The 15,186-nt window shown below is 44.4% G+C and overlaps 1 protein-coding gene across 2 annotated transcripts; it reads right to left on the bottom strand.

Moving 5' to 3' along the window:
* Positions 1 to 8,277: 8,277 nt before the first annotated feature.
* LOC125524669 (uncharacterized) lies at positions 8,278 to 11,914 on the bottom strand. Of its 2 annotated transcripts, XM_087536183.1 has the most exons (5): positions 11,319 to 11,910; positions 10,286 to 10,405; positions 9,032 to 9,331; positions 8,750 to 8,954; positions 8,278 to 8,678 (listed from the first exon to the last, which is right to left on the bottom strand). In XM_087536183.1, the coding sequence occupies exons 3-5, from the start codon at positions 9,089 to 9,091 to the stop codon at positions 8,503 to 8,505; spliced, it is 441 nt and encodes a 146-aa protein (XP_087392309.1). In that variant the 5' UTR covers positions 9,092 to 9,331; positions 10,286 to 10,405; positions 11,319 to 11,910; the 3' UTR covers positions 8,278 to 8,502. The 2 variants fall into 2 exon arrangements, with proteins under 2 accessions (XP_087392309.1, XP_048545661.1); XM_048689704.2 differs by having other exon boundaries at positions 9,032 to 9,327; positions 10,286 to 11,914.
* Between the last annotated feature and the right edge of the window lie 3,272 nt (positions 11,915 to 15,186).

Genomic DNA, 15,186 nt, shown 5'->3' with positions numbered 1-15,186 from the left:
CTATGATGTCTCTTACTGATTTACCGCTATCGTTTTGGGGATACGCTCTAGAGACGGCCGCATTCACGTTAAATAGGGCACCATCAAAATCCGTTGAGACGACACCTTATGAACTGTGGTTTGGCAAGAAACCAAAGTTGTCGTTTCTAAAAGTTTGGGGCTGCGATGCTTATGTGAAAAAGCTTCAACCTGATAAGCTCGAACCCAAATCGGAGAAATGTGTCTTCATAGGATATCCAAAGGAAACTATTGGATACACCTTCTATCACAAATCCGAAGGCAAGACTTTTGTTGCTAAATTCGGAAACTTTCTAGAGAAGGAGTTTCTCTCGAAAGAAGTGAGTGGGAGGAAAGTAGAACTTGATGAGGTAACTGTACCTGCTCCCTTATTGGAAAGTAGTACATCACAGAAAACTGTTCCTGTGACACCTACACCAGTTAGTGAGGAAGTTAATGATAATGATCATGAAACTTCAGAACAAGATACTACTGAACCTCGTAGATCAACCAGAGTAAGATCCGCGCCAGAGTGGTACGGTAATCCCGTTCTGGAAGTCATGATGCTAGATCATGATGAACCTACGAACTATGAAGAAGCGATGATGAGCCCAGATTCCGCAAAGTGGCTTGAAGCCATGAAATCTGAGATGGGATCCATGTATGAGAACAAAGTATGGACTTTGGTTGACTTGCCCGATGATCGGCAAGCAATTGAGAATAAATGGATCTTCAAGAAGAAGACTGACGCTGATGGTAATGTTACTGTCTACAAAGCTCGACTTGTCGCAAAAGGTTTTCGACAAGTTTAAGGGATTGACTACGATGAGACCTTCTCACCCGTAGCGATGCTTAAGTCTGTCCGAATCATGTTAGCAATTGCCGCATTTTTGATTATGAAATTTGGCAGATGGATGTCAAAACTGCATTCCTGAATGGATTTCTGGAAGAAGAGTTGTATATGATGCAACCAGAAGGTTTTGTCGATCCAAAGGGAGCTAACAAAGTGTGAAAGCTCCAGCGATCCATTTATGGACTGGTGCAAGCCTCTCGGAGTTGGAATAAACGTTTTGATAGTGTGATCAAAGCATTTGGTTTCATACAGACTTTTGGAGAAGCCTGTATTTACAAGGAAGTGAGTGGGAGCTCTATAGCATTTCTGATATTATATGTGGATGACATATTATTAATTGGAAATGATATAGAATTTCTGGATAGTATAAAGGGATGCTTGAATAAGAGTTTTTCAATGAAAGACCTCGGTGAAGCTGCTTACATATTAGGCATTAAGATCTATAGAGATAGATCAAGACGCTTAATTGGACTTTCACAAACAACATACCTTGACAAAAATTTTGAAGAAGTTCAAAATGGATCAAGCAAAGAAAGGATTCTTGCCTGTGTTACAAGGTGTGAAATTGAGTAAGACTCAATGCCCGACCACTGCAGAAGATAGAGAGAATATGAAAGATGTTCCCTATGCATCAGCGATAGGATCTATCATGTATGCAATGCTGTGTACCAGACCTGATGTGTGCCTTGCTATAAGTCTAGCAGGGAGCTACCAAAGTAATCCAGGAGTGGATCACTGGACAGCGGTCAAGAACATCCTGAAATACCTGAAAGGACTAAGGATATGCTTCTCGTATATGGAGGTGACAAAGAGCTCGTCGTAAATGGTTACGTTGATGCAAGCTTTGACACTGATCCGGATGATTCTAAATCACAAACCGAATACGTGTTTACATTAAACGGTGGAGCTCTCAGTTGGTGCAGTTCTAAACAAAGCGTCGTAGCGGGATCTACATGTGAAGCGGAGTATATAGCTGCTTCGAAAGCGGCAAATGAAGGAGTCTGGATGAAGGAGTTCATATCCGATCTAGGTGTCATACCTAGTGCATCGGGTCCAATGAAAATCTTTTGTGACAATACTAGTGCAATTGCCTTGGCAAAGGAATCCAGATTTCACAAGAGAACCAAGCACATCAAGAGACGCTTCAATTCCATCCGGGATCTAGTCCAGGTGGGAGACATAGAGATTTGCAAGATACATACGGATCTGAATGTTGCAGACCCGTTGACTAAGCCTCTTCCACGAGCAAAACATGATCAGCACCAAGGCTCTATGGGTGTTAGAATCATTACTGTATAATCTAGATTATTGACTCTAGTGCAAGTGGGAGACTGAAGGAAATATGCCCTAGAGGCAATAATAAAGTTATTATTTATTTCCTTATATCATGATAAATGTTTATTATTCATGCTAGAATTGTATTAACCGGAAACATAATACATGTGTGAATACATAGACAAACTTAGTGTCACTAGTATGCCTCTACTTGACTAGCTCGTTAATCAAAGATGGTTATGTTTCCTAACCATGAACAAAGTGTTGTTATTTGATTAACGAGGTCACATCATTAGTTGAATGATCTGATTGACATGACCCATTCCATTAGCTTAGCACCCGATCGTTTAGTATGTTGCTATTGCTTTCTTCATGACATATACATGTTCCTATGACTATGAGATTATGCAACTCCCGTTTGCCGGAGGAACACTTTGGGTGCTACCAAACGTCACAACGTAACTGGGTGATTATAAAGGAGCATTACAGGTGTCTCCAAAGGTAGATGTTGGGTTGGCGTATTTCGAGATTAGGATTTGTCACTCCGATTGTCGGAGAGGTATCTCTGGGCCCTCTCGGTAATGCACATCACTTAAGCCTTGCAAGCATTGCAACTAAATGAGTTAGTTGCGGGATGATGTATTACAGAACGAGTAAAGATACTTGTCGGTAACGAGATTGAACTAGGTATAGGAATACCGACGATCGAATCTCGGGCAAGTAACATACCCATGACAAAGGGAACAACGTATGTTGTTATGCGGTCTGACCGATAAAGATCTTCGTAGAATATGTAGGAGCCAATATGGGCATCCAGGTCCCGCTATTGGTTATTGACCGGAGACGTGTCTCGGTCATGTCTACATTGTTCTCGAACCCGTAGGGTCCGCACGCTTAAGGTTTCGATGACAGTTATATTATGAGTTTATGAGTTTTGATGTACCGAAGGAGTTCGGAGTCCCGGATGAGATCGGGGACATGACGAGGAGTCTCGAAATGGTCGAGACGTAAAGATTGATATATTGGAAGCCTATGTTTGGATATCGGAAGTGTTTCGGGTGAAATCGGGATTTTACCGGAGAACCGGGAGGTTACCGGAACCCCCCCAGGAGCTATATGGGCCTTAGTGGGCTTTAGTGGAAAGGAGAAAGGGGCAGCCCAAGGTGGCTGTGCGCCTCCCCCCTTCCCCTAGTCCTATTAGGACTAGGAGAGGTGGCCGGCCCCCTCTCTCTCTTTCCCCCCTCAAGGAATCCTATTCCAACTAGGATTGGGGGGGAATCCTACTCCCAGAGGGAGTAGGACTCTCCTGGCGCGCCTCCTGTGGCCGGCCAGCCTCCCCCCTCTAGTCCTTTATATACTGAGGTAGAGGCACCCTAGAACACACAAGTTGATCCACGTGATCTATTCCTTAGCCGTGTGCGGTGCCCCCAGCCACCATATTCCTCGATAATACTGTAGCGGAGTTTAGGCGAAGCCCTGCTGCTGTAGTGCATCAAGATCGTCACCACGTCGTCGTGCTGACGGAACTCTTCCCCGACACTTTGCTGGATCGAAGTCCGGGGATCGTCATCGAGCTGAACGTGTGCTCGAACTCGGAGGTGCCGTAGTTTCGGTACTTGATCGGTTGGATCGTGAAGACATACGACTACTTCCTCTACGTTGCGTCAACGCTTCCGCAGTCGGTCTGCGTGGGTACGTTGACAACACTCTCCCCCTCGTTGCTATGCATCACATGATCTTGCGTGTGCGTAGGAAAATTTTTGAAATTACTACGAATCCCAACAAATGGGTCGGGTTTGGGGCAGGTGGAGCTGGTCCAAATCCAACCCATGACCCATCTTCCTACCCTGTGCCCATCCACCAAATTATCCATGGGCACAACTTGTGCCCATGCCCAAACCCGCTGGATACCCACATACCCATGGAGCTCCATGGGCATAGAAAAGTCAGCATGAAGCCTTCCCAAATATCAAATTAGCTCATTGTCATTCACTCACAAATGACAACATAACCTACATGCATAAGTAGGCAACAAGTAATACGATGAGTCCTTAAGTGTGACATACTAGAGGTTGATTCTGCAGCATATAGCTTATGGCACCAGTTGCATATTGCCTGCCATTTCCCATTGATTCGCTCTTTCTACTATCACTGGCATATGGCCTCACATGTCATACGGGTATCCATTGGATATCCATGGAGCACAAACTATAACCGTGCCCAACCCGGCTGTTCGTGGGTATCCATATACACGGACCCATGGGCAGAAATGCGCTCCATACCCTTGCCCAACCGGGTCGGGTATCCATGGGTATCCAGATCCATGGATAAAATTGCCATCTCTATCCGTGAGCTATATATAATAAAGATTAGTGCTGAGTCAAGGGCTTGATTATTTTACCATGATCCTAAGTGAATAAAAGAAAAGATAAAGAAATAAAAAGAAACAAAGAGATCATGTGAGTCTTATGGAGAGTAATGAGCTCACATAGAAAAAGTATGATGAATAAAAGTTGTTGAGAGTTGACAAGCATAGTTTTGGTCATCATTGCAATTAATAGGAAGTAATAAAGAAAGAGAGGTCTTCACATATAAATATACTATCTTGGACATCTTCTATGATTGTGAGCACTCATTAAAATATGACATGCTAAAGAGTTGACGTTGGACAAGGAAGACAACGTAATGGGTTATGTTTTCTTACATCTGAGATAAACTATATTGTCATGGATCATCCAACATGGTTGAGCTTGCCTTTCCCCCTCATGCTAGCCAAATTCATCGCACCAAGTAGAGATACTACTTGTGCTTCCAAATACCCTTAAAACCAGTTTTGCCATGAGAGTCCACAATACCTACCTATGGATTGAGTAAGATCCTCCAAGTAAGTTGTCATTGGTGCAAGCAATAAAAATTGCTCTCTAAATATGTATGATTTATTAGTGTGGGAGAAAATAAGCTTTATACGATCGTATGATATGGAAGAAATAAAAGCGACAGACTGTATAATAAAGGTCCATATCACAAGTGGCAATATAAAGTGACGTTTTTTCGCATTAAGATTTTGTGCATCCAACTAGAAAAGCGCATGACAACCTCTGCTTCCCTCTGTGAAGGGCCTATCTTTTACTTTTATCTCCTACCTTGCATAAGAGTCATGGTGATCTTCACCCTTCCTTTTTACATTTCATCATTTGGCAAGCACAGTATGTTGGAAAGATCCTGGTATATATGGCTTATTGGATGTGAGTTTCCATGAACTATTATTGTTGACATTACCCTTGAGGTAAAACGTTGGGAGGCAAAACTATAAACCCCTATCTTTCTCTGTGTCTGATTAAAACTCCATACCCATGAGTATTGCGTGAGTGTCAGCAATTGTGAAAGACTATATGATAGTTGAGTATGTGGACTTGCGGAAAAGCTCTTATACATTGACTCTTTCCTATGTTATGATAAATTATAATTGCTCCAATGACTGAGATTATAGTTTGTTAGTTTTCAATAAAGTTTACGATTCATACTTGAAATTGTGATTGAATTATTACTCTAGCATAAGAAATCATATGACAAGAATTATATAAGTTGTTGTTCTAAGAATGATCATGATGCCCTCATGTCCGTATTTTATTTTTATTGACACCTCTATCTCTAAACATGTGGACATATTTTTCGATTTCGGCTTTCGCTTGAGGACAAGCGAGGTCTAAGCTTGGGGGAGTTGATACGTCCATTTTGCATCATGCTTTTATATCGATATTTATTGCATTATGGGTTGTTATTACACATTCTGTCACAATACTTATGCCTATTCTCTCTTATTTTACAAGGTTTACATAAAGAGGGAGAATGCCTGCAGCTGGGATTCTGGGCTGGAAAATGAGCAAATATTAAAGACCTATTCTGCACAGCTCCAAAAGTCCTGAAACTTCACGGAAGACGTTTTCGAAATATATAAAAAATACTTAGTGAAAGAAGTTCACCAGGGGGGCACACCCTGCCCACGAGGGTGGGGGGCACGCCCTACCCCCTGGGCGCGCCTCCTACCTCATGGGCCCCCTGGTGGCCCTCCGGTGGCCATCTTCTGCTATATGAAGTCTTCCGATGGGAAAAAATCATAAGCCATCTTCTCGGACGAAACTCCGCCGCCACGAGGCGGAACCTTGGCGGAACCAATCTAGGGCTCTGGCAGAGCTATTCTGCCAGGGAAACTTCCCTCCGGGAGGGGGAAATCATCGCCATCATCATCATCAACACTCCTCTCATCAGGAGAGGACAATCTCCATCAACATCTTCATCAGCACCATCTCCTCTCAAAACCCTAGTTCATCTCTTGTATCCAATTCTTGTCTCCAAGTCCGGGATTGGTGCTAGTAGGTTGCTAGTAGTGTTAATTACTCCGTGTAATTGATGCTAGTTGGTTTAATTGGTGGAAGATCATATGTTCAGATCCTATATGCATATTAATACCCCTCTGATTATGAACATGTTTATGCTTTGTGAGTAGTTACGTTTGTTCTTGAGGACATGGGAGAAGTCTTGCTATTAGTAGTCATGTGAATTTGGTATTCGTTCGATATTTTGATGAGATGTATGTTGTCTCTTCTCTAGTGATGTTATGTGAACGTCGACTACATAACACTTCATCATTATTTGGGCCTAGGGGAAGGCATTGGGAAGTAATAAGTAGATGATGGGTTGCTAGAGTGACAGAAGCTTAAACCCTAGTTTATGCATTGCTTTGTAAGGGGCTGATTTGGATCCATATGTTTCATACTATGGTTAGGTTTATCTTAATACTTTTGTTGTAGTTGCGGATGCTTGCAATAGAGATTAATTATAAGTGGGATGCTTGTCCAAGTAAGGACAGTGCCCAAGCACCGGTCCACCCACATACCAAATTATCAAAGTACCGAACGCGGATCATATGAGCGTGATGAAAATTAGCTTGACGATATTCCCATGTGTCATCGGGAGCGATTTTCTCTATATAAGAGTTTGACCAGGCTTGTCCTTTGCTACAAAAAGAATTGGTTCACCTTGCTGCACTTTATTTACTTTTGTTACTTGTTGCTCGTTACAAATTATCCTATCACAAAACTATCTGTTACCACTTATTTCAGTACTTGCAGAGAATACCTTGCTGGAAACCGTTTATCATTTCCTTCTGCTCCTCGTTGGGTTCGACACTCTTACTTATTGAAAGGACTACGATAGATCCCCTATACTTGTGGGTCATCACGCCTCGGCAACTGTGTGCCATCAATGCAGGTGGTAGATGGGCGACTGTCGTGTCGTTTGAACGCGCGACAGTCACCTACACGAGGAAATGATGCAGGTGACGCTTTCTCGAACGGCGCACCGCTTCAATGTCAGTGCCAGTGAGTGGTCGCGTCCGCTCTAGCCGGGCGTGAATGCAGACGCTGACGCTCTGGAGCGGCGGTGACCGAAAACGCGTGGGGAGGGGAAGGGGGTTTGGATTTTGGTGGGTCAGGGCAGTCAGAAGCGGGCTTGGATGGGTCCGCACACCCGCAAACCTTCCCCATTTTTGTTTTCGGTTTGTGGAAGATATCGCGTCCGAACCGCGTCGCGGACCGATACATGACTGCCTTGGATGGCTTCCGCAGTCCGGACCACACGGTCCGGACGGTTGCAGGAGGTTTGCGGGTCACGTTGGAGATGCCCTAAGGTTCTGGATTTATATTCAAAATTTCCAACGATGAAAGACATATAAGGTTCTGGATTTATATTCAAAATTTCCAACGATAAAAGACATAAAAATTTAAGAAAATTACATTCAGTATCTAACAAAGGCAAGCAAAATTCAATCTCCAGCACAAAAAATGGACCGTAAATAACTACAGGCGCGGAACGCCCTCTGCAATGGTAGAATAGGATTCTACTACTCTGGTGCAGGCTGTTAAACGGAGAAGAATATGACTGGCCAGGGAGATTGACTTCTCTGCTCGTTTAAATCTTGTCAAGTTCAAAGTAGCAGACTGTCTAGCTGCAGGTGGTGCACAACCAGGCCATGCGGCCACTGCAATTCTGCAAACCTGCTGGTTTGGCCGTTTGCTTTGGTGAACGGAATGCCAATTATACCAAAAAAAGGTAAATAAGAACTTGCAGTTCACCAACCGTGACAGCAACAATTTAAAGCAGAGTAAACCAGTCGCATCAAAGAAAATACGAGTGTGACATCAGAACCAACAACGCATAATACCAGTGTTACAAACCATTGCTGCGCTGCTACTCGATATTCTTCAGATGCTGCTGGGGCTAGGAATACATTCATAAATCAACTAGGAATCAACAGATCAAGAGCATACAAGAGCTACAGCTAACTTACAGTACTAGAATAAAGGACAAGGCCATCATCAACTCATATCATCATCAGAAGATAAACTCCGGACTGTTGCTGGATTGAATTCATCAGAGTCACTGTCCTCATAATAGAAGGGAGGTTGTATATCTTCCCTGCCCATATCGTATATCCCTTTTAACGGGTGCCTCAGTTCACCCATTCCTTGGTTCTCACGGGCATAACATTCACCTGCCAAAGTAAATCACAATGTTAGAATCTTTTTAGGTCACTACAAGTCATAAGGTGAAAAGTTTCCATACCATATTGATCTTGCTCCAAAGGATAACAGGCATAGAGTTTTATCATACATATCGATTTGACCTCGGCGAAGTACATCACCGACATCCAATCAGCTGAGCCAAGCTTCTTTATCTTGACAGTAAAGTTGAAGTGATGGAATATCTTTAAATAATCCTCCACATTAAGACATTGATGGACAAGCTCGTCAAATTCATAATCAAGTCCCTAAGATGAAACAAGTGTTAGTCATAGTTCTCTACAGTCCCAACAATAAAAAGCATTTTAGAGCAGACGTGGAGAACCTTAAGATCATCTTTGCTCTCAATGTATCTTGTGAAAGCCACCATCGCCTCCTCGCTCATCCATCGTTTCGCATTTACAAAATTTCTTCTTCCTTAGAAGCGTAAGTATGTTGTCCCCGTGCTTGGACTGATTGAGTTTGTTTTCCAACTTTCATGTCTGCATATTCTCTGTTAGTTTCAAAGTCGAGTGGCCAATATCCTTGTGCTTGGAAAAATTGAGCTCGCTCTTCAGCTTGTCTTCTCTCAAATTTTATATCACCTTGATGGTCGAGTGGATAAAATCCTCCAAATATTTCCTGCCTAGACAGAAATATAAGAATCCGGTCAGCAAAACATGGTTAATAATGTAATCTAGATAGATATACAAGAAAGTTCGTGTAGTGATACAACATGGGACAAGATGCAATAAACTGATTCTCAATTTAATTAAACTTGCATTAATAGACTATAAGCACTCTTTGCTTAGATATAGGAGAAAAGTCATGTAATAAACCTTGCTTTATTCACTATGAACCTTTGATTATAGTATTTGTGTATGGATATAAGACAGGTTCACTACGTGGGGTTCACTAACCAGGTTCTAGAAATACGGATGATGTGGGGTTCACTATGCGTAGCAACTGAGCTAATCTGCATTATGACATGCGAAAGACAATCGCATAGCTCCATTTAAAGCTATTTGTTGAGAAACATAACAACAACAACTGTAACAACAACAACTGTTTTCTGAATATCAGTATGCATCATATGAAATTGTGAATCGACTGTTTCAGCATGTATCACCACCCTAGGCCAAACAATTTACATCCATGCTTTAGTCAACGTCTACTGTGACTAAATTTGAAGCTTGAAAGTCCTAACAAAAACAGATATCAATAATCGATCTTCAATGCACGAGGAAAGTGTGTGTGCTGAGAAGAAGTTGTTTGAATCAAACGAATTATCCACAAATTCTTGCTACCATTGTTTACATAATTCATTTTCCATCATAATCTCATAATCGTGGTGGCATCCTCACCACCTCAAGGAGAAGGTAACCGAATCTATCAGATATGGATACATGCCACCAGTCTCAGGAGAGAACAACCATGCTAGGGTGAGATTGTTACCAAACACACCCAACAAGTACCAGTGTACAACCATAGGGGTCATAACAAGTACTCTACCCATTGGTGCAGCCATACGGGTCATAAAAAGTACCCAGCGCTTCAACAAACCAGTTATTAGTAACTTACAAAAGGAAGATGGACATACCCGTCAGCTGATTCAAGTGTGTGAGGTGTGTCATTCAGCGTCAGGGTCTCAAACCTAGACAGATCCTTGCTTGTATCCCCAAGCTCACGGCTGCTCACCTCCTCCACATGCTCCGGGACCCTGATCAAAACAAGCACGATGATGTGTCAGGTGACTATTACGACGAAGATGTAGAAACATAGCTAGGATTTGTTGGCATTTTCTGTTTTTCTCATGAGAAAGATAGTGCAACAAATTTAATTTGACCAACCAAAACGAAATTCGACCAACAGGGACTAGCCCCTGTAGCGTATTGATTCAGAAGAAACAACCCAGGCACGCACATTTGTGGGGCCCAACAATGGAACCCGGGTGGCAGGCTGGGTGCAAAGCTGAGCGCACGCCACAACCTAGGGTGGTGATGCATGTTGAAACAGTCTATTCATAATTTCATATGATGCATACTGATTTTCAGAAAACACTTGTGTTGTTATGTTTCTTTAGGTCAACACAATAGCTTTTATTGGAGCTATGCGATCGTATTTCGCAGGTTATAATGCAGATTAGCTCAGTTGCTACGCATAGTGAACCCTGTTAGGATGATCTCCACTGTGTGGGCCCAACGGCCCACCGGGCCCTTAGATCCGCGCCCTGATCGGGGGCGCTCAACCCACTATGGGTGACGGGCCCCTGTCACCTGCACTATATATAAAGAGGTGGGACCATGGGTCGCAACACGAGGTCCCACCTACATCCCCTACCAATCTAGGTTAGGGTTAGTGCAGTGCTGATGGGAAGCGCCGCCACCACTTCGCCCACGATCTGCCATCACCGCCGCCGCCATCCACCATGGCCACCCCATCGGGCTCACCGATCCAAGGAAAAGGTAAAGACCACCGTGAATCCTTAACCCTAACCGATCCAGGGATCTATCAATGGTATCAGCCAGAGATTGGTTTAGGATTTTCGGTACAGAAAAGAAAAGGAAATCCCCTCCTCCCCAAAGAACCCTAACAGGGCAATGAAAAGCAAACAAAAGAACACAAAAGTACACCGGAGAAGGCCTTGGGCCGCCGGCAAAGTGCGCCGCCACTCCGGCCGCGCCTGTTCCTCTCGATCCCCACACGCATCGGCAAGCCGAGGTGCGGGAACGAAGAACCAACCCCACACGGGGCAAAGGGCACCACCACCAAGCCGTTTGACGGCGGCGCGTTCACCCTCGAGGTGCTCGCGCACGCCGGCAAAGGGGTCGGCGGGGGCGCCGCATCGGAAGGCCGCGACACCTCTCTGCTCTCTCTCGCGCGCATACAGGAGGTTAGTGGATGGGTGAAATCAAGAAGAGGGAAAGAAAGAATCGCGACGGCGGTGGCCGTCGCCGGCGACTGCGCGTGGCGCGGTGGCTCGACGACCCGTTCAGAGGCCGCCGTCGCGAGCAAGAGGGAGAGGCGAGGGGGAGCAGAGGAGGCGCAGTCGTCGCTCTCTCTCTCCCTCTGCGAAAGAAGAAAGGAAAGGGATAAGGGAAACGGCTCGCGCGGCGCGATGGCTCCTCCGCCGTCAAAGGCGACCGGGGTTCCGCCGTCTGTGGCGAACAGAGAGACGAGGGGACAGAGTAGAAACGAAAGTGGCTAGGGTTTTCGGGTCGGGAGCTCTCTGTCTCACTTTTGTTTGACCGAAAAAAGAGCTAGGCCATTCGATCGGACTGAACGGTCTGGATCGAAACCCTAAAGCAGCTCCAGGCCAGTGGGCCGAAAGAGAGAACGGACCAGGCTCCAGCAGCGCTGCCGCGGTCGGCCGTGGGCCGAGGAGCTCGGGCGGACGAGCAGAGCTTCCAGCAGGCCGTGGGCCGCGAGCGGCGCGCGCGCTGGCAGGCCGAGGGATGGGCCGCGCAGTTAAAAGGGCCCATCAGAAAGTTTGTCTGTTATTTTTTATTTTATTTTATATTTGCTCAGATTTATTCTGTTCAAACAAATCCAATGAAATGTCTGTTTAGAAAATAGAAAAGTAAAAGAAAATGCTTCTGTAAAGAATAAAAGGTTCATGAATTTTTATTCATGTTTTCTGCTGCAAATAAAAATAAAAGTGATCTTTTAAAAGTGAATAGAATTAAAGTAAAAGATCAAATTGTTGCTTCTCTAATGCATTTTTTAACCAGCCGGTTAAAATTGCTTAGAGAGTAAAAGAGTACAGAATTGTTTCTGAATAAAATACTGTAAAGTTTCCGCTGCAAAGTAAAAGTTGATCCTCCAGTTAAATTGAAACCAACGGGAAATTTTAATTGGAAGAATTGTTCTAAGCAATGTTTTTCCCCTGTGGGTGAAATAAGATGCAGATAGTTTCTCCTATGATAAAAGAAAGATATTTTTTTAAGTTAAAATATGGTATTGTTATTTTCTGACCAACGTTGTTGATAACAATGCTATAATTCTATGAGTCTTATGTTCAAAGCTTAAATATCTGATAAATTTTGTATCAAAGTGATCAATTTTCAGAGAAGAGATATGAAGGAAATATGCCCTAGAGGCAATAATAAAGTTATTATTTTATTTCCTTATATCATGATAAATGTTTATTATTCATGCTAGAATTGTATTAATCGGAAACATAATACATGTGTGAATACATAGACAAACTAAACGTCACTAGTATGCCTCTACTTGACTAGCTCGTTAATCAAAGATGGTTATGTTTCCTAACCATAGACATGAGTTGTCATTTGATTAACGGGATCACATCATTAGGAGAATGATGTGATTGACTTGACCCATTCCGTTAGCTTAGCACCCGACGGTTTAGTATGTTGCTATTGCTTTCTTCATGACTTATACATGTTCCTATGACTATGAGATTATGCAACTCCAGTTTGCCGGAGGAACACTTTGTGTGCTACCAAACGTCACAACGTAACTGGGTGATTATAAAGGAGCTCTACAGGTGTCTCCAGATGTATATGTTGGGTTGGCATATTTCGAGATTAGGATTTGTCACTCCGATTGTCGGAGAGGTATCTCTAGGCCCTCTCGGTAATACACATCACATAAGCCTTGCAAGCATTGCAACTAATGAGTTAGTTGCGAGATGATGTATTACGAAACGAGTAAAGAGACTTGCCGGTAACGAGATTGAACTAGGTATTGAGATACCGACGATCGAATCTCGGGCAAGTAACATACCAATGACAAAGGGAACAAAGTATGTTGTTATGCGGTCTGACCGATAAAGATCTTCGTAGAATATGTGGGAGCCAATATGAGCATCCAGGTTCCGCTATTGGTTATTGACCGGAGACATGTCTCGATCATGTCTACATTGTTCTCGAACCCGTAGGGTCCGCACGCTTAACGTTACGATGATAGTTTCATTATGAGTTTATATATTTTGATGTACCGAAGTTTGTTCAGAGTCCCGGATGTGATCACGGACATGACAAGGAGTCTCGAAATGGTCGAGACATAAAGATTGATATATTGGAAGCCTATGTTTGGACATCGGAAGTGTTCCGGGTGAAATCGGCATTTTACCGGAGTACCGGGAGGTTACCGGACCCCCCGGTAACCTAATGGGCCTTAATGGGCCTAGTGGAGGAAGCGGGGAGGAGGCCTAGGGGCTGTCGCGCGCCCCTCCCCCCCCCCCCAAGTCCGAATTGGACAAGGAGGGGGGCAACGCCCCCCCTTTCCTTTCTTCCCTCTCCTCCTTCCTCCCAAGTCCTAATCCAACTAGGGAAAGGGGGGAGTCCTACTCCCGGTAGGAGTAGGACTCCTCCGGCGCGCCTCCTCCTAGGGCCGGCCGCACCCCCCACCCCCCCTTGCTCCTTTATATACGGGGGCAAGGGGGCACCTCTAGACACACAAGTTGATCCTCGTGATCGTTTTCTTAGCCGTGTGCGGTGCCCCCTTCCACCATACTCCTCGATAATATTGTAGCGGTGCTTAGGCGAAGCCCTGCGACGGTAGAACATCAAGATCGTCACCACGCCGTCGTGCTGATGGAACTCTTCCCCGACACTTTGCTGGATCGAAGTCCGGGGATCGTCATCGAGCTGAACGTGTGCTAAAACTCGGAGGTGCCGTAGTTTCGGTGCTTGATCGGTCGGGCCGTGAAGACGTACGACTACATCAACCGCGTTGTCATAACGCTTCCGCTGTCGGTCTACGAGGGTACGTAGACTACACTCTCCCCTCTTGTTGCTATGCATCACCATGATCTTGCGTGTGCGTAGGAAATTTTTTGAAATTACTACGTTCCCCAACAGTGGCATCCGAGCCTAGGTTTTATGTGTTGATGTTATATGCACGAGTAGAACACAAGTGAGTTGTGGGCGATATAAGTCATACTGCTTACCAGCATGTCATACTTTGGTTCGGCGGTATTGTTGGATGAAGCGGCCCGGACCGACATTAAGCGTACGCTTACGCGAGACTGGTTCTACCGACGTGCTTTGCACACAGGTGGCTGGCGGGTGTCAGTTTCTCCAACTTTAGTTGAACCGAGTGTGGCTACGCCCGGTCCTTGTGAAGGTTAAATCAGCACCAACTTGACAAACTATCGTTGTGGTTTTGATGCGTAGGTAAGATTGGTTCTTGCTTAAGCCCGTAGCAGCCACGTAAAACTTGCAACAAACAAAGTAGAGGACGCCTAACTTGTTTTTGCAGGGCATGTTGTGATGTGATATGGTCAAGACATGATACTAAATTTTATTGTATGAGATGATCATATTTTGTAACCGAGTTATCGGCAACTGGCAGGAGCCATATGGTTGTCGCTTTATTGTATGCAATGCAATTGCGTTGTAATGCTTTACTTTATCACTAAACGGTAGCGATAGTCGTGGAAGCATAAGATTGGCGAGACGACAACGATGCTACGATGGTGATCAAAGTATCGCGCCGGTGACGATGGTGATCATGACGGTGCTTCAAAGATGG

Source organism: Triticum urartu, chromosome 7A, assembly GCF_056163025.1.
Source record: "Triticum urartu cultivar PI428250 chromosome 7A, HENAU_Tu73, whole genome shotgun sequence".
NCBI lineage: Eukaryota > Viridiplantae > Streptophyta > Magnoliopsida > Poales > Poaceae > Triticum > Triticum urartu.
The sequence above is the reverse complement of the archived record's forward strand: the minus strand, read 5'-3'. Positions and strand labels throughout refer to the sequence as shown.